General features: G+C 42.6%; 1 protein-coding gene across 8 annotated transcripts in view; it reads left to right on the top strand.

Annotated features, from left to right (window-relative positions):
• LOC137650111 (protein transport protein Sec16A-like) overlaps positions 1 to 26072 on the top strand; it is a 248621-nt gene extending 222549 nt beyond the window's left edge. For 6 of the 8 annotated variants that reach the window (XM_068383237.1, XM_068383234.1, XM_068383233.1 and 3 more), the window contains 2 exons: positions 6112 to 6183; positions 23449 to 26072. In XM_068383237.1, coding sequence (XP_068239338.1) covers positions 6112 to 6183; positions 23449 to 23610 — 234 coding nt within the window. In that variant the 3' untranslated portion in view covers positions 23611 to 26072. The remainder of the gene's footprint in view (positions 1 to 6111; positions 6184 to 23448) is intronic. The other 2 variants (XM_068383235.1, XM_068383236.1) reach the window with 2 other exon arrangements.
• Positions 26073 to 26300: the final 228 nt, after the last annotated feature.

Raw genomic sequence — 26300 nt, 5'->3', positions numbered from 1 at the left:
GGATGATGCAGTACCCTTCCAAATATTTTTTCAATTCCCAAATTCTAGTTGCCTCTTCAAACCCTGCAGGGAGTAGGGCGTGCTGCAAAAAAAAAAAAAAAAAAAAATCGTTAGACAAGTTGGAGGACCAAGAATATAACAGATAACATGTGATGAAAAAATGAAAAAATTAATTTGTATTTTTCTTTAACTTCATTCGTTTAATATTTTCCAGTGTTAAGGGTGGTTGGACTGCATCAGCTGCAACCACACCCCAAAGTTTCCCAAAGCTATTTATTCCTTTTAATTTACCCTTTCCTTCCTCACCTACCAGAGTAGGGAAGTCAAGTAGGATAATAACAGAAACAACTTTCGTGACTCAGGGTTATCGTTTAGCCAGACGAAGCTGTACACACTGCATCGCCGTGTGTAATGACATCACCACGAGCGCAAACTTTTTTGCGCATGAAGAAATTGCGTAGGACAAGTTTACAACTCATCCCAGGTTATCATGCCCCACCGCAATGACATCATATGCTAACAATTTAATCTTTGAGAACCTCTCTCCACTATCCAACAAGGTTGAGACGACATCCCTAAGAAGTCCAGGTGGAGGCTCAACCAGTGGCCCCATGCACATGAATGATAAGCATAGAATAATCTGCTCAGGGGATTCCCCTTCACGGACATTGAGAGGTAAAAAAGGGCAAGAAACCTCCTACCCTACTTCAATAACAAAACTCTAGTCTGACTTAAAAGTCAACCTTACTAAGGAGTGTACTGTAGATGAGGCCCACGTCGAAGACGATGCAGAGGCCTCCCAGTAGAGAAAGCTTTCTCATGTAATGACCAAAGCTGGAAAAAGAAGCCCATACTTGGGTCTCATGTTGAGCCTGGAAAAAGTTTCTCCAGGCCTTTCTCTGCTTCCCTATCTTGCCTCAATGTCTTTATGGTCAAGAAAGGAAAGACGTTCAAAATGAAATAGGTGATTCTTAAATCTTTGGCAACTTTATTATAGTTAGCCTTACGGGGACACCCGCTGTGAGTGCTGCTGCCAAGTTGCCAACCCAATAGAGGTAAGCCTTCTTGGAACCTCTTGTCAGTTCAAGGGACACCAAGTTATGAGGATTAAGACCCTCATCCATCAGTTAGAGAATATGACACTCTCCCCTTGGAGAAACCTGTCTGAAGAAAAACTGGGAGACAGAATTTAGACGCAAGCACGGAATCCTAAACTCAAATATGGACTAGAGCTCGCGAGACAAACTAAAGAGAGAGATGTATTAAACATGCAGGTTTCAGCCTCCAAGAATTCTCTTAAAGCCAACAAGTCCCCAGCGGTACCACCTCTGGCCCTGTCTGAACAAACAAATTGTTTTTGCACCCCCTGGGCCTTTCAGAGTCCATTACTGGTTGCAGAGAACTTGACTAGCATAGTTCATCCACCCAAACTGGTTGCATAGAACTTGACTAGCATAGTTCATCCACCCAAACTGGTTGCATAGAACTTAACTAGCGTAGTTCGTCCCCCCAAACAGGGGACGTATCTGCATCCCCCCCCCTTTTTTTTTCATGGTCGGAAATGACTGAAAAGGAATATGGCAGCTACATTTGCAATACAAACCTGCTCATGGCTCGACCATTGGTCTAGATCAATATCCCGCTATGCAACTACTGTACAGAAGTTCTTAGGGACCATAACACCCTACGTCAATTTAATGAATTATAACGAGCATGGTCAAAACCACTTAAATTTTTATTGCATCAGACCATTCCTATATGGATGAACTGTCTTAAAAAAATTATGTAATCTTGGCCAGATGCTCAATACAACTGCCTTCTGGAGCTCCGTTAAGTTTGAGAAACTGATTTGGTGAATTCCCCCCATTTGTTCTTTCAGACAGAAGTAGAGTCAGCGATAGTAAAGATCACAAGACTGAAGCAAACTACCTCGGAGGAGAGAGAGAACTGAAATGCCTGCCTCTCGGCATCGAGAGACTCGTACAAAGTACAAAGATATACCGTAGATCAAACTCCTCAGACTAAGGGAAAGATTTCTCTCCACCCTAAAGGTGAAGACCACAGGTTCAATGGCTCCTACAATTAATTGGTGCGTACCCTGAGTTACCACAAGTAAGAGTGGCCGATAAAGTGCAGGAGGAAGTAGTAAATTGGTTGAGGACCAATCTCTGAATAATTGAAATAGCCTTGTCAGAATATAGGTCTCCCTATTTCCCTCCTTCCCCACCACGGTTAGTCTAAATACGCCTCCACTAACTATGTTTAGGTGGACAATCTAATGCTCTTAGCCCCGGTGATAGACCCTTTCTGTATCAGGAGCATCCTAATATCCTTATATTGGCTGCAGGCAGGGGAGGAACCTGGTTCAAGTTTCCTGTTCCCTCGGCATTACAGTAGGTGGAATATCTTTTTGGATCTCTCCCTTCCCTTTTAGTTTTAGCTGGCATGACAGATATTGATTAGATTTTTGTGCCATTTGCTACCCCAAAGCTCTTGTGAGGTATCAAATCTCGAGCCCATGCCAAGTCTACCTCAAGGAAGATCTTTTAAAATACTACCTTTAGAGACGAAGACTACTGTTTATAACTTATAACGATGTCAAGAATCAAGATTGTCACAAGAAAATTAGGTTGTAGAAATATGGGCCCAGTTATTCCCACAAATCTGCAATGGAGTCATCTCCAACTGGCGACTGTCAGAAGACTGACCATAAACAGTCCCAGCCCCTTAATTGTTTTCAGAAAGTGATCTTCCTCAAAACCAGATTTTGGATGATAAACCCAATTCCTCCGGGAAAGTAATTACCCATTCTCAGAAGGGATGTCTCCACTAGATATGATATTATCCTCAATTGCGTGTGGTGTTTGTCAGAATACAGTGACTATGCAGAACCCCTCCTCTGTCAGAGGAACCTTGGCTTTCTTGGGAGTCATGATGTCTTAAGAATAAAGCTCAACTTTGAAGATGATTGTTTGACCTGTCTTTCTCGTCCATCAATTAAACAGAACTTCGGTATTTCCTCTCCAAGTCTAGAAAGTTTATGAAGCCTTTTGGGGAAAGATAAGGAGTCACTTCTTGACAATGACTTTTAGAGCAGAAAGATATGCCTTTATGAGTAGGCCTGGACTAGATATCCCCCGTAGGAGAGTTAAGTCAACACCGAGTAAAGAGTGGTCATGACTATCTAGGAGCCAGGTATGACTATGAAAATTATGTTCTCCATACTTCCTAACAAAAACCATGGCCTTAAATGATTTCCTCTCCTGAATCATTTAATTTTGTTAGCCACCGTTTTCACCAATATTACAGTAATGGTCAATGTCCTCTCTTGATTACGGAGTATAAGGCCAGGAGATCCAAGGGAGTCAGAACACCACAAATTCTTAGGTATAAGAAACTGTTCTCTGTTCTGGAACTACTCCTGATAAAACCTGAGAAGACCGCTGGACTAAATAAAGAGTGCTACTAGCAATAACTTTCAGACTAAGTTGCAGTAAGTTTTTTCGACTTGTTACAATAGAAATCTAACTGATGTCTTCCTTGGGAAGTGTTAGTCAACAGAATGAGAACTGTTCTGGTCAAATGGAATCCTTATACTAAGGGTTATTCTAGAGTTTGGAGCTTCTCCTGGAATACAGATCTTGTATCAGTCGTGGAAGTTTAGATCTAATTCTGGATTTTGAAATAGCTAAAACTCTCCTCCCCGGAAGAACTATCCACGCCCTCGTTACCAAAGTTTTTAAAGGGGAGACCTGTCTCTTAGGAGTAACACCTCCCCTGCTATGTTAGGAAGATCCCAGACTTTTTTACTTCGGCTTTTCTCTACTACCCGCTAAGGAAAAAGAGCCTACTTACACGGTCTTTTTTTGGGGGGGGAAAACAATTTAGAAAATACTGTATTTTTTCAGTTGGAATTTCTATGATCTTGCCTCTCAAGAAGTCCATTGATGAACAATACTTTGAACCCTCTGCCCTCTGATACTACTGTATGTATCCCCCCTCTTTTTGGCACCCTCATATCAGACGTTAAGTTCATCATCCTGATCATGGTGGCCCTGTTGGTCAAGACCTAATATGAAAACTCACTATCCTCGGGAAATGTCGCCCGTGATCTTCCCCCTCAATCACATGGCATCAGTGGACCTGCCACTTACACCCATTTCTGGTTCACTGAACAAATCCAGTTGGAAAATGTCGGGTTTAACTTTTTCAGGATATTGTCTCTCAAAGAGGTTCCTTATGGCGAGAACAAGTAGTTAATCTGTCCCGTAGAGCAGTGCGAGTTTTCTGATAGAACAAATATCTGGGATATATTACTCCTTTTTCGTTCACAACCTCCAGAAAAAAGTATTCACTACTGCTTTCTCTCTCTGATTAAGCGAGAATATCAGGAGAGCCTAGACATCTTTAGGGGAAGCATTGCTAGGGCCCCTCCCTTTGATCACAGGATAGGCTACGTGTGGGCTTGCCGCAACCTTAGCATTCCTCGAAACAAATTTGCAGTACAAGTCATCAAAGCTGCTGGATGAAAAAGAAAACCCACCTTCACAATTATCATAAAGATGGCACATACAGGTTTTTGGTCACCCTCTCAGTAGGCAATATGGTTGCAGCGCAACAAATAAACTAACTGTCAGCTATCATGGGATACGTGCCGGTTCTAGCCTCAAGCCCAACTATTCTCGGCATTATTTGATATAGGTATAGTAAGGGACACTAAGGCGGTAGTGATCTTGATTGGACTTGAAGCTTACCCTTGGTTTTCACCCTAATGCAAGTAAGAATGCCTCAAATTTCTTTAGTATTTGATGATATACAAAAACTCCATTTTTATTATGTAACACTTTATGTTCATACCACTTCACCCCTGGTGAAGATTCACTTTTTTTGGATTCGAACGTGCAGTCTTGCCTCTTTACGAGCCGGCTACTCTGTTCTCTAGTGGTTCTCTCTGATCTATTGCTATTGCTTATAGTAATTGTATCAGAGAGGATTGGAATACAGTACCTCTCAACTTCACGGATAAGAATCAAGAGTTTGAGCTTCTCTTTTTACGAGCTGGGTATACTGTCCACTAACAATTCACATTGATCTATTGCTATTGCTTATAGTAATTGGATCATTCAGAGAGGAAGGGTATACCTATTAACTTCATGTAGACTTCCTCCCTCCTAAGGAAGTTTCCCATATAAATGACTCAAAAGTTTTTTTCGTTGGGATAAACTACAAAATTTAATACAATTTGTATATTTTCCTAACCATACAAACCCAAGTCATTTACCAAAGTTCCCACCTTAACCACCCCGCAAGTCTTTGACCTGGGGAGTTTTGAGGAGATGTGAGCAAGAGTCCTCTTGCTACATGCGTATGCGTTATGGTTGCCCAGCAACGAAGCAGGATACAATCAAACCAAATTTTGATTGGCCGGTCGTAAAAGAATAGGATCAACAGTAACCCATATAAGTGACCCAGGTTTGTATATAGATAGGAAAAATGCAAATTGTATTAAAACTTGGTATTTTACTGTTTCGATTTCATTAATTTTGTTCACTTTATTCCTTATCTCTAAGGAAGTACAGTATCACAAAGGTTTTCAGTATTTATAAGGAATTTGTTGCTGGTCAGTCTTGTCAGGTGAGGAATGGTGAGAATGACCTATGTATTGCTTTTTTAATTAATATGGAAAGTTTTCTTTTCACATGGTTTTATATTAATTGTTTCTGCCTAGCAGGCATTAGTCTCTTCACATGTGGAGTAAGAAGATGGGTTTACGGTTAATGTATGAAGAGCTTCATGATTATTTCTTTACAGTATATGAAAAGTAATATGGTATTTTACAGCATCATCTGTTGTATTTATAAGTGTGAAAGCCATAAATTGTAAACATTAAGCTACAGAAGAGTAAGTTTATAGGAGAATCATATAAATTTAACTTGACATCTTTTGAGAGATACCACAGAAGGAAGAAAATAACTCCAAGAAATCTCTTCTGCCTTTGTTTAGACCCATGATCTTGAATCATCATAGTAATAGTGAAATATAAGCCATGATGATGATAGATTTAGAGGGCATTTATTTTTTTCATAATCTCTTATATCATTCAACCCTTAGATGAGGAGGTCGCGATATATTTCTGAAAGTTCCATAGAGCTAGAAGAAGACTGGCCCCCTACCAATCCAGAGGTAATAGAAAAGGAAGCCATGGAGCATAGTTCATGCCTCATTGGTGTCTATTGAGATAAAGGTCATTCAGGTTACTACAGTTGGATTTTGAAGTTTATTCCAATGATTTGCACATTATTATGTGATGTTCATTGTCTGTACCTCTGTAGAGCATACTGTATTTTTGCACAGAGTTGTCCACAAAGAAAATCTTCTGCGATTTGAATCTAGCATTTCAATTTTTTTGTAAGTTTCTTGCATAATTATTGGAATGTTTTGACTGCATTTTAGACCTTTGATTGTGGAATTGAGACTTGAATTTACTTTATACTTAATTTGTGATAGATAAACTTTAGAATTTTTTGAGCACAGCTTGTTACACGGGTTTGATTGTTGATTTATAGTTTTAGGCAAACTGTGAATTTTTTTTTTTTTATCATTATTATTATTATTATTATTATTATTATTATTATTATTTAGGGAATGCATGAGAAGCTTGAAATTATACAATGACTTGACAGTCATAGCCATCATTATCTGATATTCAGTAAAGGATTTCAAGATGTTCAGTGGTGTTCTTATGTTGACTGAAAAATGGGAATGTTTAAGAGGAATTATTTTGAGTTTTGTTTTCATGTTGAATCTTGTTTAATAATTGCTTTATTTAATGTGCAAATGTTTCTGTATGTATGTTGTGTAGGAGTGGCACAATTTACATTATATCGAACTGAAAATTTCAGAGAATATAAAAAAAAATTTCAAATAGACATTTTTCTAAGTTTTAAAGATTGAAATTTTAAGTGAGCATCACATATTTTCTGTGAAATCTTGAAAACTTTAAAAATAATAGTTTTCATGCCCTTTTACAGTTTTGTTTTTGTAGACAATATTATAGAAATAGCATATACAGTATATATTTGAATATAATTTTTTGTGATCACTTGTATAACTGATTTTTTAATAAGTTTTGAAGGACCTTTACCTTTGCACCCTCCTTTACTTACTAATACACTATCTCCAATGTGGTGTGGGTTAATCGTTCAGTTTTGCTTGGTTTTGGGGTTATATTTTATCTTTGGCTTACAAATGGATTCCTTTTAAATGTTACCGTACGTCACCAGCTTATTTACTGATTTCAGTCATGCTTGTGTGCTTATTTATTAATTAATCAGGTAAGATATAGCAAAATGGCTTCTTTGTCGTGATTAAGGTGGTGGTTTGGTATATAAAAAATGTTGGTCTTTATGCAAATAATTTTTTATTGATAATTGACATTCTCAGTGTGATTTAGAACTTATAAATTATCCAGCATTAAGTTATTACTGGCACTTAAAGAGGCACAAGGCTGTAACGTGTTGGATATCATTAATTTCTTCCAATAACAGTGTTTAATACAGATTACACGTAAAATTTTAAAATTTAAGTGTCAGGGTTTTTAGAAGCTTATTTCATGAATTTTTTTCACATTTTATTATAAACAAAAGCCTCTTGCAATTTTCTTACTACTGTAAATATTATTAAGTAGTGTTAAGCCAATTCATGATACTATTGATAATTTAAATTGTGAAAAAAAAGTGTATTTGAAGCGGTCTCCTAGCTGCCTGATCACTTAGCTTTAGGTTTTTGTTGTTAACAGCAATTTATTGATATAATGTAAATATGGCCCACATTTATGGCCTGAATGCTCCAAACTAGTCCTTTGTCTGATATCAGTTGCCCTTTGCTCATTTACCTCTGAGGTTCTCAGTTACCCAACAGTCATGTGCCTCACTTTTCATATCTAAAGTAAATGCTAACTGTTTAATGTAAAGTCAGCCCTCTAGATGTAAACTTTCAAAGATACTGTGTGTGCATTAAATAAGAATTTTTTGAAAATTTCAAAACTATACAAATCAACTTCAGGTAAAAGCATTTCATCATGTTAAAATAGCTTCAGGAATCCTTAATAAATTTGTAGGCTAGTTCTCACCAGTGTTAGCAAGATTAGCTGACTTTAGCAATGGAGAGTGAGGATAGGATGGCTTTAGCAAAATTAGCTGACTACCAATAGAGAGTGGGGTTGGAGGGTTTTAGCAAGATTACCTGACTTAGCAATGGAGTGGGGTTTGGGGTGGCTTTAGCAACATTAGCTGACTTTAGCAATGGAGAGTGAGTTAAGGGGCTTTAGCAAGATTAGCTGACTTTAGCAATGGCGAGTGGGATTGGGGCTTTAGCAAGATTAGATGACTTTAGCAATGGAGAGTGGGGATGGGATTGCTTTAGCAACATTAGCTGACTTTAGCAATGGAGAGTGGGTTAGGAGCTTGAGCAAGATTACCTGACTTTAGCAATGGAGAGTGGGGATGAGGGCTTTAGGAAGATTAGCTGACTTTAGCAATGGAGAGTGGGTTGGGGGGAATTTAGCAAGATTAGCTGACTTTAGCAATGGAAGTAGGGATGGAGAAATTTAGCAAGATTACCTGACATTTGCAATGGCGAGTGGGGTTGGGAATTTAGCAAGATTAGCTGACTTTAGCAATGGAGAGTGGGGTTGGGATTGCTTTAGCAACTTTAGCTGACTTTAGCACTGGAGAGTAGGTTGGGGGGAATTTAGCAAGATTAGTTGACTTTAGCAATAGAGAGTGGGGATGTGGGAATTTAGCAATATTAGCTGATTTTAGCAATGGAGAGTGGGGTTGCGGGAATTTAGCCAGATTAGCTGACTTAAGCACTGGAGAGTGGTTGACTTCAGCAGTAGAGAGTGGGGGTGGTGGAATTTGCAAGATTGGCAGACTAGCAATGGAGAGTGGGGATGGTGGAATTTTGCAAGATTGGCTGACTAGCAATGGAGAGTGGGGATGGGGGAATTTCGCAAGATTGGCTGACTAGCAATGGAGAGTGGGGATGGGGGAATTTCGCAAGATTGGCTGACTAGCAATGGAGAGTGGGGGTGGTGGAATTTTGCAAGATTGGCAGACTAGCAATGGAGAGTGGGGATGGTGGAATTTTGCAAGATTGGCTGACTAGCAATGGAGAGTGGGGATGGGGGAATTTTGCAAGATTGGCTGACTAGCAATGGAGAGTGGGGATGGGGGAATTTCGCAAGATTGGCTGACTAGCAATGGAGAGTGGGGATGGGGGAATTTTGCAAGATTGGCTGACTAGCAATGGAGAGTGGGGATAGGGGAATTTCGCAAGATTGGCTGACTAGCAATGGAGAGTAGGGATGGGGGAATTTTGCAAGATTGGCTGACTAGCAATGGAGAGTGGGGATGGGGGAATTTCACAAGATTGGCTGACTAGCAATGGAGAGTGGGGATGGGGGAATTTCACAAGATTGGCTGACTAGCAATGGAGAGTGGGGATGGGGGAATTTCACAAGATTGGCTGACTAGCAATGGAGAGTGGGGATGGGGGAATTTCGCAAGAATGGCTGACTAGCAATGGAGAGTGGGGATGGGGGAATTTCACAAGATTGGCTGACTAGCAATGGAGAGTGGGGATAGGGGAATTTCACAAGATTGGCTGACTAGCAATGGAGAGTAGGGATGGGGGAATTTCGCAAGAATGGCTGACTAGCAATGGAGAGTGGGGATGGGGGAATTTCACAAGATTGGCTGACTAGCAATGGAGAGTGGGGATAGGGGAATTTGCAAGATTGACTGACTAGCAATGGAGAGTAGGGATGGGGGAATTTCGCAAGATTGGCTGACTAGCAATGGAGAGTGGGGATGGGGAATTTCGCAAGATTGGCTGACTAGCAATGGAGAGTGGGGATGGGGGAATTTCACAAGATTGGCTGACTAGCAATGGAGAGTGGGGATGGGGGAATTTCGCAAGATTGGCTGACTAGCAATGGAGAGTGGGGATGGGGTAATTTCGCAAGATTGGCTGACTAGCAATGGAGAGTGGGGATGGGGGAATTTCGCAAGATTGGCTGACTAGCAATGGAGAGTGGGGATGGGGGAATTTGCAAGATTGGCTGACTAGCAATGGAGAGTGGGGATGGGGGAATTTCGCAAGATTGGCTGACTAGCAATGGAGAGTGGGGATGGGGGAATTTCGCAAGATTGGCTGACTAGCAATGGAGAGTGGGGATGGGGGAATTTCGCAAGATTGGCTGACTAGCAATGGAGAGTGGGGATGGTGGAATTTTGCAAGATTGGCTGACTAGCAATGGAGAGTGGGGATGGGGGAATTTTGCAAGATTGGCTGACTAGCAATGGAGAGTGGGGATGGGGGAATTTTGCAAGATTGGCTGACTAGCAATGGAGAGTGGGGATGGGGGAATTTTGCAAGATTGGCTGACTAGCAATGGAGAGTGGGGATGGGGGAATTTTGCAAGATTGGCTGACTAGCAATGGAGAGTGGGGATGGGGGAATTTTGCAAGATTGGCTGACTAGCAATGGAGAGTGGGGATGGGGGAATTTTGCAAGATTGGCTGACTAGCAATGGAGAGTGGGGATGGGGGAATTTCGCAAGATTGGCTGACTAGCAATGGAGAGTGGGGATGGGGGAATTTCGCAAGATTGGCTGACTAGCAATGGAGAGTGGGGATGGGGGAATTTTGCAAGATTGGCTGACTAGCAATGGAGAGTGGGGATGGGGGAATTTCGCAAGATTGGCTGACTAGCAATGGAGAGTGGGGATGGGGGAATTTTGCAAGATTGGCTGACTAGCAATGGAGAGTGGGGATGGGGGAATTTTGCAAGATTGGCTGACTAGCAATGGAGAGTGGGGATGGGGGAATTTTGCAAGATTGGCTGACTAGCAATGGAGAGTGGGGATGGGGGAATTTCGCAAGATTGGCTGACCAGCAATGGAGAGTGGGGATGGGGGAATTTTGCAAGATTGGCTGACTAGCAATGGAGAGTGGGGATGGGGGAATTTTACAAGATTGGCTGACTAGCAATGGAGAGTGGGGATGGGGGAATTTTGCAAGATTGGCTGACTAGCAATGGAGAGTGGGGATGGGGGAATTTCGCAAGATTGGCTGACTAGCAATGGAGAGTGGGGATGGGGGAATTTCGCAAGATTGGCTGACTAGCAATGGAGAGTGGGGATGGGGGAATTTTGCAAGATTGGCAGACTAGCAATGGAGAGTGGGGATGGGGGAATTTTGCAAGATTGGCTGACTAGCAATGGAGAGTGGGGATGGGGGAATTTTGCAAGATTGGCTGACTAGCAATGGAGAGTGGGGATGGGGGAATTTCGCAAGATTGGCTGACTAGCAATGGAGAGTGGGGATGGGGGAATTTCGCAAGATTGGCTGACTAGCAATGGAGAGTGGGGATGGGGGAATTTCGCAAGATTGGCTGACTAGCAATGGAGAGTGGGGATGGGGGAATTTCGCAAGATTGGCTGACCAGCAATGGAGAGTGGGGATGGGGGAATTTCGCAAGATTGGCTGACCAGCAATGGAGAGTGGGGATGGGGGAATTTGCAAGATTGGCTGACTAGCAGTGGAGAGTGGGGATGGGGGAATTTTGCAAGATTGGCTGACTAGCAATGGAGAGTGGGGATGGGGGAATTTCGCAAGATTGGCTGACCAGCAATGGAGAGTGGGGATGGGGGAATTTTGCAAGATTGGCTGACTAGCAATGGAGAGTGGGGATGGGGGAATTTTGCAAGATTGGCTGACTAGCAATGGAGAGTGGGGATGGGGGAATTTTGCAAGATTGGCTGACTAGCAATGGAGAGTGGGGATGGGGGAATTTTGCAAGATTGGCTGACTAGCAATGGAGAGTGGGGATGGGGGAATTTCGCAAGATTGGCTGACTAGGAATGGAGAGTGGGGATGGGGGAATTTTGCAAGATTGGCAGACTAGCAATGGAGAGTGGGGATGGGGGAATTTTGCAAGATTGGCTGACTAGCAATGGAGAGTGGGGATGGCGGAATTTTGCAAGATTGGCTGACTAGCAATGGAGAGTGGGGATGGGGGAATTTCGCAAGATTGGCTGACTAGCAATGGAGAGTGGGGATGGGGGAATTTTGCAAGATTGGCAGACTAGCAATGGAGAGTGGGGATGGGGGAATTTTGCAAGATTGGCTGACTAGCAATGGAGAGTGGGGATGGGGGAATTTTGCAAGATTGGCTGACTAGCAATGGAGAGTGGGGATGGGGGAATTTTGCAAGATTGGCAGACTAGCAATGGAGAGTGGGGATGGGGGAATTTTGCAAGATTGGCTGACTAGCAATGGAGAGTGGGGATGGGGGAATTTCGCAAGATTGGCTGACCAGCAATGGAGAATGGGGATGGGGGAATTTCGCAAGATTGGCTGACTAGCAATGGAGAGTGGGGATGATGGAATTTTGCAAGATTGGCTGACTAGCAATGGAGAGTGGGGATGGGGGAATTTCGCAATATTGGCTGACTAGCAATGGAGAGTGGGGATGGGGGAATTTCGCAAGATTGGCTGACTAGCAATGGAGAGTGGGGATGGGGGAATTTTGCAAGATTGGCTGACTAGTTATTAAGAGTGGGGATGGGGGAATTTCGCAAGATTGGCTGACTAGCAATGGAGAGTGGGGATGGGGGAATTTCACAAGATTGGCTGACTTAGCAATGGAGAGTGGGGATGGGGGAGTTTTGCAAGATTGGCTGACTAGAAATGGAGAGTGGGGATGATGGAATTTCGCAAGATTGGCCGACTAGCCATTGAGAGTGGGGATGACGGAATTTCGCAAGATTGGCTGACTAGCAATGGAGAGTGAGGATGGGGGAATTTCGCAAGATTGGCTGACTAGCAATGGAGAGTGGGGATGGGGGAGTTTTGCAAGATTGGCTGACTAGCAATGGAGAGAGGGGATGATGGAATTTCGCAAGATTGGCTGACTAGCAATGGAGAGTGAGGATGGGGGAGTTTTGCAAGATTGGCTGACTAGCAATGGAGAGAGGGGATGATGGAATTTCGCAAGATTGGCTGACTAGCCATTGAGAGTGGGGATGATGGAATTTCGCAAGATTGGCTGACTAGCAATGGAGAGTGGGGATGGGGGAATTTCGCAAGATTGGCAGACTAGCAATGGAGAGTGGGGATGGGGGAATTTCGCAAGATTGGCTGACTAGCAATGGAGAGTGGGGATGGGGGAATTTCGCAAGATTGGCTGACTATCAATGGAGAGTGGGGATGGGGGAATTTCGCAAGATTGGCTGACTAGCAATGGAGAGTGGGGATGGGGGAATTTCGCAAGATTGGCTGACTAGCAATGGAGAGTGGGGATGGGGGAATTTCGCAAGATTGGCTGACTAGCAATGGAGAGTGGGGATGGGGGAATTTCGCAAGATTGGCTGACTAGCAATGGAGAGTGGGGATGGGGGAATTTCGCAAGATTGGCTGACTAGCAATGGAGAGTGGGGATGGGGGAATTTTGCAAGATTGGCTGACTAGCAATGGAGAGTGGGGATGGGGGAATTTCGCAAGATTGGCTGACTAGCAATGGAGAGTGGGGATGGGGGAATTTCGCAAGATTGGCTGACTAGCAATGGAGAGTGGGGATGGGGGAATTTCGCAAGATTGGCTGACTAGCAATGGAGAGTGGGGATGGGGGAATTTCGCAAGATTGGCTGACTAGCAATGGAGAGTGGGGATGGGGGAATTTCGCAAGATTGGCTGACTAGCAATGGAGAGTGGGGATGGGGGAATTTCGCAAGATTGGCTGACTAGCAATGGAGAGTGGGGATGGGGGAATTTCGCAAGATTGGCTGACTAGCAATGGAGAGTGGGGATGGGGGAATTTCGCAAGATTGGCAGACTAGCAATGGAGAGTGGGGATGGGGGAATTTCGCAAGATTGGCAGACTAGCAATGGAGAGTGGGGATGGGGGAATTTCGCAAGATTGGCTGACTATCAATGGAGAGTGGGGATGGGGGAATTTCGCAAGATTGGCTGACTAGCAATGGAGAGTGGGGATGGGGGAATTTCGCAAGATTGGCTGACTAGCAATGGAGAGTGGGGATGGGGGAATTTCGCAAGATTGGCTGACTAGCAATGGAGAGTGGGGATGGGGGAATTTCGCAAGATTGGCTGACTAGCAATGGAGAGTGGGGATGGGGGAATTTCGCAAGATTGGCTGACTAGCAATGGAGAGTGGGGATGGGGGAATTTCGCAAGATTGGCTGACTAGCAATGGAGAGTGGGGATGGGGGAATTTCGCAAGATTGGCTGACTAGCAATGGAGAGTGGGGATGGGGGAATTTCGCAAGATTGGCAGACTAGCAATGGAGAGTGGGGATGGGGGAATTTCGCAAGATTGGCTGACTAGCAATGGAGAGTGGGGATGGGGGAATTTCGCAAGATTGGCTGACTATCAATGGAGAGTGGGGATGGGGGAATTTCGCAAGATTGGCTGACTAGCAATGGAGAGTGGGGATGGGGGAATTTCGCAAGATTGGCTGACTAGCAATGGAGAGTGGGGATGGGGGAATTTCGCAAGATTGGCTGACTAGCAATGGAGAGTGGGGATGGGGGAATTTCGCAAGATTGGCTGACTAGCAATGGAGAGTGGGGATGGGGGAATTTCGCAAGATTGGCTGACTAACAATGGAGAGTGGGGATGGGGGAATTTCGCAAGATTGGCTGACTAGCAATGGAGAGTGGGGATGGGGGAATTTCGCAAGATTGGCTGACTAGCAATGGAGAGTGGGGATGGGGGAATTTCGCAAGATTGGCAGACTAGCAATGGAGAGTGGGGATGGGGGAATTTCGCAAGATTGGCTGACTAGCAATGGAGAGTGGGGATGGGGGAATTTCGCAAGATTGGCTGACTAGCAATGGAGAGTGGGGATGGGGGAATTTCGCAAGATTGGCTGACTAGCAATGGAGAGTGGGGATGGGGGAATTTCGCAAGATTGGCTGACTAGCAATGGAGAGTGGGGATGGGGGAATTTCGCAAGATTGGCTGACTAGCAATGGAGAGTGGGGATGGGGGAATTTCGCAAGATTGGCTGACTAGCAATGGAGAGTGGGGATGGGGGAATTTCGCAAGATTGGCTGACCAGCAATGGAGAGTGGGGATGGGGGAATTTCGCAAGATTGGCTGACCAGCAATGGAGAGTGGGGATGGGGGAATTTTGCAAGATTGGCTGACTAGCAGTGGAGAGTGGGGATGGGGGAATTTTGCAAGATTGGCTGACTAGCAATGGAGAGTGGGGATGGGGGAATTTCGCAAGATTGGCTGACCAGCAATGGAGAGTGGGGATGGGGGAATTTTGCAAGATTGGCTGACTAGCAATGGAGAGTGGGGATGGGGGAATTTTGCAAGATTGGCTGACTAGCAATGGAGAGTGGGGATGGGGGAATTTTGCAAGATTGGCTGACTAGCAATGGAGAGTGGGGATGGGGGAATTTTGCAAGATTGGCTGACTAGCAATGGAGAGTGGGGATGGGGGAATTTCGCAAGATTGGCTGACTAGGAATGGAGAGTGGGGATGGGGGAATTTTGCAAGATTGGCAGACTAGCAATGGAGAGTGGGGATGGGGGAATTTTGCAAGATTGGCTGACTAGCAATGGAGAGTGGGGATGGCGGAATTTTGCAAGATTGGCTGACTAGCAATGGAGAGTGGGGATGGGGGAATTTCGCAAGATTGGCTGACTAGCAATGGAGAGTGGGGATGGGGGAATTTTGCAAGATTGGCAGACTAGCAATGGAGAGTGGGGATGGGGGAATTTTGCAAGATTGGCTGACTAGCAATGGAGAGTGGGGATGGGGGAATTTTGCAAGATTGGCTGACTAGCAATGGAGAGTGGGGATGGGGGAATTTTGCAAGATTGGCAGACTAGCAATGGAGAGTGGGGATGGGGGAATTTTGCAAGATTGGCTGACTAGCAATGGAGAGTGGGGATGGGGGAATTTCGCAAGATTGGCTGACCAGCAATGGAGAATGGGGATGGGGGAATTTCGCAAGATTGGCTGACTAGCAATGGAGAGTGGGGATGATGGAATTTTGCAAGATTGGCTGACTAGCAATGGAGAGTGGGGATGGGGGAATTTCGCAATATTGGCTGACTAGCAATGGAGAGTGGGGATGGGGGAATTTCGCAAGATTGGCTGACTAGCAATGGAGAGTGGGGATGGGGGAATTTTGCAAGATTGGCTGACTAGCAATTAAGAGTGGGGATGGGGGAATTTCGCAAGATTGGCTGACTAGCAATGGAGAGTGGGGATGGGGGAATTTCACAAGATTGGCTGACTTAGCAATGGAGAGTGGGGATGGGGGAGTTTTGCAAGATTGGCTGACTAGAAATGGAGAGTGGGGATGATGGAATTTCGCAAGATTGGCCGACTAGCCATTGAGAGTGGGGATGACGGAATTTCGCAAGATTGGCTGACTAGCAATGGAGAGTGAGGATGGGGGAATTTCGCAAGATTGGCTGACTAGCAATGGAGAGTGGGGATGGGGGAGTTTTGCAAGATTGGCTGACTAGCAATGGAGAGAGGGGATGATGGAATTTCGCAAGATTGGCTGACTAGCAATGGAGAGTGAGGATGGGGGAGTTTTGCAAGATTGGCTGACTAGCAATGGAGAGAGGGGATGATGGAATTTCGCAAGATTGGCTGACTAGCCATTGAGAGTGGGGATGATGGAATTTCGCAAGATTGGCTGACTAGCAATGGAGAGTGGGGATGGGGGAATTTCGCAAGATTGGCAGACTAGCAATGGAGAGTGGGGATGGGGGAATTTCGCAAGATTGGCTGACTAGCAATGGAGAGTGGGGATGGGGGAATTTCGCAAGATTGGCTGACTATCAATGGAGAGTGGGGATGGGGGAATTTCGCAAGATTGGCTGACTAGCAATGGAGAGTGGGGATGGGGGAATTTCGCAAGATTGGCTGACTAGCAATGGAGAGTGGGGATGGGGGAATTTCGCAAGATTGGCTGACTAGCAATGGAGAGTGGGGATGGGGGAATTTCGCAAGATTGGCTGACTAGCAATGGAGAGTGGGGATGGGGGAATTTCGCAAGATTGGCTGACTAGCAATGGAGAGTGGGGATGGGGGAATTTTGCAAGATTGGCTGACTAGCAATGGAGAGTGGGGATGGGGGAATTTCGCAAGATTGGCTGACTAGCAATGGAGAGTGGGGATGGGGGAATTTCGCAAGATTGGCTGACTAGCAATGGAGAGTGGGGATGGGGGAATTTCGCAAGATTGGCTGACTAGCAATGGAGAGTGGGGATGGGGGAATTTCGCAAGATTGGCTGACTAGCAATGGAGAGTGGGGATGGGGGAATTTCGCAAGATTGGCTGACTAGCAATGGAGAGTGGGGATGGGGGAATTTCGCAAGATTGGCTGACTAGCAATGGAGAGTGGGGATGGGGGAATTTCGCAAGATTGGCTGACTAGCAATGGAGAGTGGGGATGGGGGAATTTCGCAAGATTGGCAGACTAGCAATGGAGAGTGGGGATGGGGGAATTTCGCAAGATTGGCAGACTAGCAATGGAGAGTGGGGATGGGGGAATTTCGCAAGATTGGCTGACTATCAATGGAGAGTGGGGATGGGGGAATTTCGCAAGATTGGCTGACTAGCAATGGAGAGTGGGGATGGGGGAATTTCGCAAGATTGGCTGACTAGCAATGGAGAGTGGGGATGGGGGAATTTCGCAAGATTGGCTGACTAGCAATGGAGAGTGGGGATGGGGGAATTTCGCAAGATTGGCTGACTAGCAATGGAGAGTGGGGATGGGGGAATTTCGCAAGATTGGCTGACTAGCAATGGAGAGTGGGGATGGGGGAATTTCGCAAGATTGGCTGACTAGCAATGGAGAGTGGGGATGGGGGAATTTCGCAAGATTGGCTGACTAGCAATGGAGAGTGGGGATGGGGGAATTTCGCAAGATTGGCAGACTAGCAATGGAGAGTGGGGATGGGGGAATTTCGCAAGATTGGCTGACTAGCAATGGAGAGTGGGGATGGGGGAATTTCGCAAGATTGGCTGACTATCAATGGAGAGTGGGGATGGGGGAATTTCGCAAGATTGGCTGACTAGCAATGGAGAGTGGGGATGGGGGAATTTCGCAAGATTGGCTGACTAGCAATGGAGAGTGGGGATGGGGGAATTTCGCAAGATTGGCTGACTAGCAATGGAGAGTGGGGATGGGGGAATTTCGCAAGATTGGCTGACTAGCAATGGAGAGTGGGGATGGGGGAATTTCGCAAGATTGGCTGACTAACAATGGAGAGTGGGGATGGGGGAATTTCGCAAGATTGGCTGACTAGCAATGGAGAGTGGGGATGGGGGAATTTCGCAAGATTGGCTGACTAGCAATGGAGAGTGGGGATGGGGGAATTTCGCAAGATTGGCAGACTAGCAATGGAGAGTGGGGATGGGGGAATTTCGCAAGATTGGCTGACTAGCAATGGAGAGTGGGGATGGGGGAATTTCGCAAGATTGGCTGACTAGCAATGGAGAGTGGGGATGGGGGAATTTCGCAAGATTGGCTGACTAGCAATGGAGAGTGGGGATGGGGGAATTTCGCAAGATTGGCTGACTAGCAATGGAGAGTGGGGATGGGGGAATTTCGCAAGATTGGCTGACTAGCAATGGAGAGTGGGGATGGGGGAATTTCGCAAGATTGGCTGACTAGCAATGGAGAGTGGGGATGGGGGAATTTCGCAAGATTGGCTGACTAGCAATGGAGAGTGGGGATGGGGGAATTTCGCAAGATTGGCTGACTAGCAATGGAGAGTGGGGATGGGGGAATTTCGCAAGATTGGCTGACTAGCAATGGAGAGTGGGGATGGGGGAATTTCGCAAGATTGGCTGACTAGCAATGGAGAGTGGGGATGGGGGAATTTCGCAAGATTGGCTGACTATCAATGGAGAGTGGGGATGGGGGAATTTCGCAAGATTGGCTGACTAGCAATGGAGAGTGGGGATGGGGGAATTTCGCAAGATTGGCTGACTAGCAATGGAGAGTGGGGATGGGGGAATTTCGCAAGATTGGCAGACTAGCAATGGAGAGTGGGGATGGGGGAATTTCGCAAGATTGGCTGACTAGCAATGGAGAGTGGGGATGGGGTAATTTTGCAAGATTGGCTGACTAGCAATGGAGAGTGGGGATGGGGGAATTTCGCAAGATTGGCTGACTAGCAATGGAGAATGGGGATGATGGAATTTTGCAAGATTGGCTGACTAGCAATGGAGAGTTGGGATGGGGGAATTTCGCAAGATTGGCTGACTAGCAATGGAGAGTGGGGATGGGGTAATTTCGCAAGATTGGCTGACTAGCAATGGAGAGTGGGGATGGGGGAATTTCGCAAGATTGGCTGACTAGCAATGGAGAGTGGGGATGGGGGAATTTCGCAAGATTGGCAGACTAGCAATGGAGAGTTGGGATGGGGGAATTTCGCAAGATTGGCTGACTAGCAATGGAGAGTGGGGATGGGTTTAATTTCGCAAGATTGGCTGACTAGCAATGGAGAGTGGGGATGGGGGAATTTCCCAAGATTGGCTGAATAGCAATGGAGAGTGGGGATGGGGTAATTTCGCAAGATTGGCTGACTAGCAATGGAGAGTGGGGATGATGGAATTTTGCAAGATTGGCTGACTAGCAATGGAGAGTGGGGATGATGGAATTTTGCAAGATTGGCTGACTAGCAATGGAGAGTGGGGATGATGGAATTTTGCAAGATTGGCTGACTAGCAATGGAGAGTGGGGATGTGGGAATTTTGCAAGATTGGCTGACTAGCAATGGAGAGTGGGGATGGGGTAATTTTGCAAGATTGGCTGACTAGCAATGGAGAGTGGGGATGGGGGAATTTCGCAAGATTGGCTGACTAGCAATGGAGAGTGGGGATGGGGGAATTTTGCAAGATTGGCTGACTAGCAATGGAGAGTGGGGATGATGGAATTTTGCAAGACTGGCTGACTAGCAATGGAGAGTGGGGATGATGGAATTTTGCAAGATTGGCTGACTAGCAATGGAGAGTGGGGATGTGGGAATTTCGCAAGATTGGCTGACTAGCAATGGAGTGTGTGGATGGGGTAATTTTGCAAGATTGGCTGACTAGCAATGGAGAGTGGGGATGGGGTAATTTCGCAAGATTGGCTGACTAGCAATGGAGAGTGGGGATGGGGGAATTTCGCAAGATTGGCTGACTATCAATGGAGAGTGGGGATGGGGTAATTTTGCAAGATTGGCTGACTAGCAATGGAGAGTGGGGATGATGGAATTTTGCAAGATTGGCTGACTAGCAATGGAGAGTGGGGATGGGGGAATTTCGCAAGATTGGCTGACTAGCAATGGAGAGTGGGGATGATGGAATTTTGCAAGATTGGCTGACTAGCAATGGAGAGTGGGGATGGGGGAATTTCGCAAGATTGGCTGACTAGCAATGGAGAGTGGGGATGGGGGACTTTAGCAGGCTACTTGACTTTAGCAATGGAGTGTTGGGTTGGGGGAAATTTAGCAAGATTAGCCAACTTTAGCAAAGGAGAGTAGGGATGGGGGAATTTAGCAGAATTGGCTGACTTTAGCATTGGAGTGTTTGGTTGGGGAACTTTAGCAAGATTACCTGACTTTGCTAAAGTTGGGTACTGTAATTTTAATAAAGTTCCCCAACCCGACACTCCATTGCTAAAGTCAGCTAATCTTGCTAAATTCCTCCAAACCCACTGTCCACACATTTAGAAATGGAAAGTGGGGATGGGGGAATTTAGCAAGGTTACCTGACTTTAGCAAAGGAGTGTCGGGTTGGGGAACTTTAGCAAGATTACCTGACTCTAGCAATGGAGTGTCGGGTTGGGGAACTTTAGTAAAATTACCTGAATTTAGCAAAGTTGGGTAATCTTGCTAAATTCCCCCATCCCCACTCCATTGCTAAATGTGTGGGGAGTGGGTTTGGGGGTGCTTTAGCAAGATTAGCGACATTAGCAATGGAGAGTAGGGTTGTGGGGCTTGCTGTATTCTACATTGTCTTCTGCATTAAAAAAATAATTTTTATCCCAAAGGTGGTGGTTCATTTACATGGAAAAAGTTACCTGTTTTAATTGGGATATGTCTAAAATATTTTACTTTCCTTCAATGATTATGCATGTCAAATAGGATGTATGTATACTTTGATTCAAAAGTAATCTGGATGAAGGCACATGTCCATCTATATTAACCTAAAATAGAACTTACTCTATAAACCCTCATGTGTGGTCCTTTAGGATATTAAAATTCCAAATGCCTCCTCCCAAGCTGATAGTTTATTTCTCATGTTAATTATTCCTCGGTGATTAAACTGATTATGTTTGAGACCTTTATGTAGATCTTCAAATCTACATACGGTAATTTGAAAATAATTGTCATAGAAAAAAACTTGTTTGTAGGATGTAATACCACATTTACATTTGTGGTCAATTATGTTATTTTAATACTTTTTTTCATGCATTGCAGTTGCTTTAAAGAAAATTATGGCATGTAGTGTGAATGTTTTTTCTCCATTTATTTAGTAGTAATTTTTTAGAAAAAAAAAATTTCCTTTTAAATATAAAATAAACTTAATTAGGCTTAGTTTATCTCATTCTACGTTCATGTTTAGTTGTAATTCTTAGTTATTTGTACTTGGGAGGGAGTTGAAGAATGTTGCGTGCCAATATTCCATGGTACTGCTTCCTAGACCTTTGCACAATCCTTGCCAACATGCAGTAAATTCTTATGTCCTGCATTCTTTGAAGGTGCTCATAATCTTGATTTTGAATTTTAGTTATTGTCATTAATGATTTTCTGCATGTAGGCTACCATATATTTCCCCATATAAGATGACCTTTAAATCCTAAAATGAACCCCTGAAAATTTTTGGTTGTCTTATACTTCCATTTTAAAAATCAAACCTTGAATTCCAAGCGATGATAATCGGTAGGCTAGCATTGGCCTCAGTGATAACCTCTCTCATACTGTACATGAAAATATTCCAGTTATGAAATAAAATAATGGTAATGAATCCATTTTTACTTTATATATTATTAGCATATCTATGATACAGTTGTCAATTCAAGGAATAATTCCGAATCGATGAAATAAACTTTTCAATGAGCCCAGTAGAGGAAATGTAAACATCGTCAGCCAAACCAGAATACCGCTATTGAAGATATGTTGACACATAAAAAACAAAAATTATTCTTAATATTTCCAAAATATCTTAATAAATACAGTAACACAGTTTTCTTACGGTTTACTAAAAGCTCTTACAGAACAGTAGTATCATTATCACTTGGATGTGTGAATGCATACATTTGTTTGTTTTTACATATACTGTATAGAACTGCCTTTAATGTAATTTATTTTGAATTTCTAATGATATTTAGTAAGCAAAATATTTGTAATAATGAAATTGCCTCTCATTGATTTTGAATATCTAAGGATGGCTTACAGTAAGTAAAACGACATCATTAATATTATCATTACATAGCCAATATTTGTTCTCGTGCTGCAAAAGCTTGTGTATATGCAAAAAGTTTTCATAATTTAGCAGTCATCTTATACTACAGATATGAGATAAATGTATTAGATTTTCCCCTAATTTTCAACCTCGTCTTATCTAAAGATCGTCTTATACACGGAAATATATATCTTGAGTTAAATTAGAAGAAACATCTTTATAAAGTAGTAAGTATCATGTTCACAAAGACCTTCGATGGATATATCTTATGGTTCATAATGACATAATATTAAAACTATTTGCCGTATTAGGTTAAACAAATCTGCACTGATGCTTATTAGACTAATTTGAAATTTTCTTTTTATATGCTTTGTTTTTATCTTGCTTTTAACCATATTATGTAAACCTGGAGTATTTTCTGTATTGTTTATAAGTGCTTGGGTTTTCTTGCTCTGATTAATACCAATTTAAACATTTTATGGTCATGGGCTTACTCTGGTTATAATCCTCAACGGTTTTAAATTATTGTACTGTACTTTTATATTGTAATGCTCGTGTAAATCTTCTGATTAGATTTCACTGTTTATTGCAGGTGGTGATATTGAAATTGTTATTTAGTGCTTTATGTATAAGATTAAATCATTTTGAATTTATACTTTATTGAACTTCCTTTTTCAGTGAAGACAAAGTATTTCGATATTTTGTCCATTTTTAATGCGGAATTAATTCCTCATGAAATAAGGCATTGCTTTCTTCTTTGTACTGATTAAAGATGTTATGTTGTATGACAGATTTAAATATACACTTATGAGGATAAACCTGGATAATGGCTCAAAATTTTCACTTTCCTCGAGGTCAACAATTGCGTGTACTATGGAATGACTATTAAGAAGAGAGCACCTTTGATAACGTGATCTTCTCATTATTAACAGGGGACGTCGAGTGATGGTGTAGAAGGACCAGTACCTATGATGGCCCCTCCAGGTCAGCCCCAGTTCTTCAACCCTTCTCAATTTAACCCAACCGCTCCAAGTAACCCAGCACAGACGAGAAGGGTAGGCCCAGGAAAAAGATTGTACCAAGGGAAACGATGAAGAATCTAATGTGAATAAGGGCCTTTGGTAATGCAGGGTTCACCTTTTTTTTCTTCCTGTGATTCTAGATTTTTATATGAAGTTAGAAGATATTTATTAGGTATCTTAATTTTACTGAAGGGGTCACTTAGGTCATGACACCACTGTGATGAGGGCGGGGTTGTGAAAACCATCTTAACCATTTCAGTGCTGCCAATGAGATGTATGTACAGTTGTTCCTGAATGCAGCTCAGTGTCTCGAGTGAATAATAGTGGAGGATGTTAACTTTTCTGCGGTTAGTTTTCACAACGATGTTCATAGTAAATGGTTTGATATATAAGACTTGAAAATTATTTAGTGTTCATTTTAATCAGAATTTCCAGCCATTAATGATATGTTATGATTTTATCTACTTATTCTGGGAAGGGAAGATTCAGTGCAATGTTGTGTATAGAGCTTTAGTTTAAGTCCTGAAGATGTAATATATTCAGAATTATACAGTTGGTTATACTATAGCAATGAAAAGATTATATTGTGTATATGCAGGGACAAAAGCTGTTAGAAAATTGATATTTATATTATTGGATATTAATTCCTCTTTGCAAATGCAGGGCTTTCAGACTGTGCGAGACCTGACAGCTCAGGTGCTAAGTGAGTGTTTCAGTGCAACAGGAATGTCTCTGTGTACTGTACTTTTACAGTTGAATCTGGAAAGAAATGTTTTCCCCACACAAAAAAAGTTGATGTTTATTACTTTAGTTTTTTAATTGTTAATGAGGAAAGTTAAAGAAAATATTTAAAAAACTTGTGAGTAGGTTTATACAGATTTTCCTAGTACAGGTCAAGTTAAGGCAAATGTAATTGTCATGAATGTACATACATTACTCACACAGTTACAAGTAGCAGTTCATCGGTGGTGCAAATCTTCAATTGCGCAGTTTTCACATCGGTCACAATCTGGCAAGTCAGTACTGAACTTTGACCTTCGCAAATTAATTCTACATTTGGTGGGGGTATTTCTATCTAAACATTAATTTTCTTGGTTAGAAACGACCTTTGATGGAAACTATTTTCTAATTAGAATGTTAGGGACTACAGTGCATATCTCTTATACTTGTTTAAAAAAATGATCAACATTTCCATCGATTGTTTATACTGCTATTACAGATGCAGAAATTGCTAATATTTAAATAAGCAGATGACATGGCTGTGGGATGTTTAGGCAAGTAATTGATTTAAGTAGGATATTTACATATGCTTTATTTAGTTTTGCTAATGAGAATATATTTTGTATTATGCCATAATTCTGTAGATATTACTTGATGTAATTTTGTTGGGAATTTTCCATAAACTTATTTTTTTGCAAGCTAAAATCTTGCTAAAGGTTGTATTTGTGAAGTTAATTTCAATTGTATTCAAATAAGTTCCTATAGCTTGGGTGCTTTTTATTGGGGATGCAGTATTAATTTCAGAATCATAAATTACTTACTTGAGAATTGATTCCATTTGATGAAATAGTTATCTGATGAAAGCCTTTGTATTTAGCACGTTAAAGTTTTTGTAAAAATAAAAATCCACTTGTATCAGTTGCTATGGATGGAAAGAAATATTCATTGGTGGTTGAATTCAGTTTATATATCTATGGTGTAAGAACTTTTTTTTTTTTTTTTTGTAAGTGGCTCCATAGATAATGATATTCTTTTTATGAATATTGTCTCTGATGTGATTTATGTAGTAAGGACTCCATTTCTTTCAGTGCAAATCTATTTAAATTTAATACTTGTAAACTGCTTTTATTGTCAGAATGTTCCTTTACCATTAGATACAACTGGTTATTTGTAATGCTGAAAGAGCATATGTGGAGTAAAGGCCTTGAAATTATGGTAAAAAGAATAAAAGTCGTTAAATTTTATAAGAGAAGTTTTTTCTTTGACTACATGCATCTATCCTCTTTGTTTTAAGTAAGACTGAATATTATACCTTGTAGAAAATGATAAAGATTTGACCTTTTTATGTTGTGCTTGAAAATTTCTTGTGCACATTTCCAAACAAGTCTAGGACAGTTTGTATATCCCTTGGTCCTCATCTATTCTTTTTTTCATTGCCAGTGTATAGTAGCGTAGTTATGTCGTTATTATTTATCATGTGTTATTGTAAATCCTTATATCTTTGTTATTTTGAGATGGCGAGATGAATAATAGCAAAAGTAATATGATAAAAGATTTCCAGTTTATGCCTGGTATCCTTTGCTTCTTTGGGAAAATTTTATGCTTCTGTGAGTCATTTTTATTATGACTACGTTTTCACCCTTGCAGCTCTGTTAATGAAGCGCTATATTTATTCTTGTCAGAGAGCTTATTTTATGATATATGTTCTCTAAATGTGACTGGAAATTTCAAAATCATATACTTTTGCTAGGGGTAGAGGAAAACATTTATGTACATATTGGAATATTAATTAAATATATGTGGTCCCCCTTTTACCAACTTGTTTATATTAATCCAGCTGGGTCTGAAGATGATAATTTTCCTTCTTTGGGTTAATGATGAAAGCATACTTAAAAGATTATAAGATTTCAAATACATTGGTATTGTTGAATGGTACTCCACTATAAAAAATTGATTGTTCAGCTATATTGGAGAGAGAACAACAAATAGTAACAAGTACTGTATTGTATAAAGTTACCTATATCATATTTGTAAAATCTAGA

The sequence above is a fragment of the Palaemon carinicauda genome, chromosome 11 (assembly GCF_036898095.1).
Source record: "Palaemon carinicauda isolate YSFRI2023 chromosome 11, ASM3689809v2, whole genome shotgun sequence".
Lineage (NCBI taxonomy): Eukaryota > Metazoa > Arthropoda > Malacostraca > Decapoda > Palaemonidae > Palaemon > Palaemon carinicauda.
Note: the sequence above shows the minus strand (reverse complement) of the source record. Positions and strands in the feature narration are given on the sequence as shown.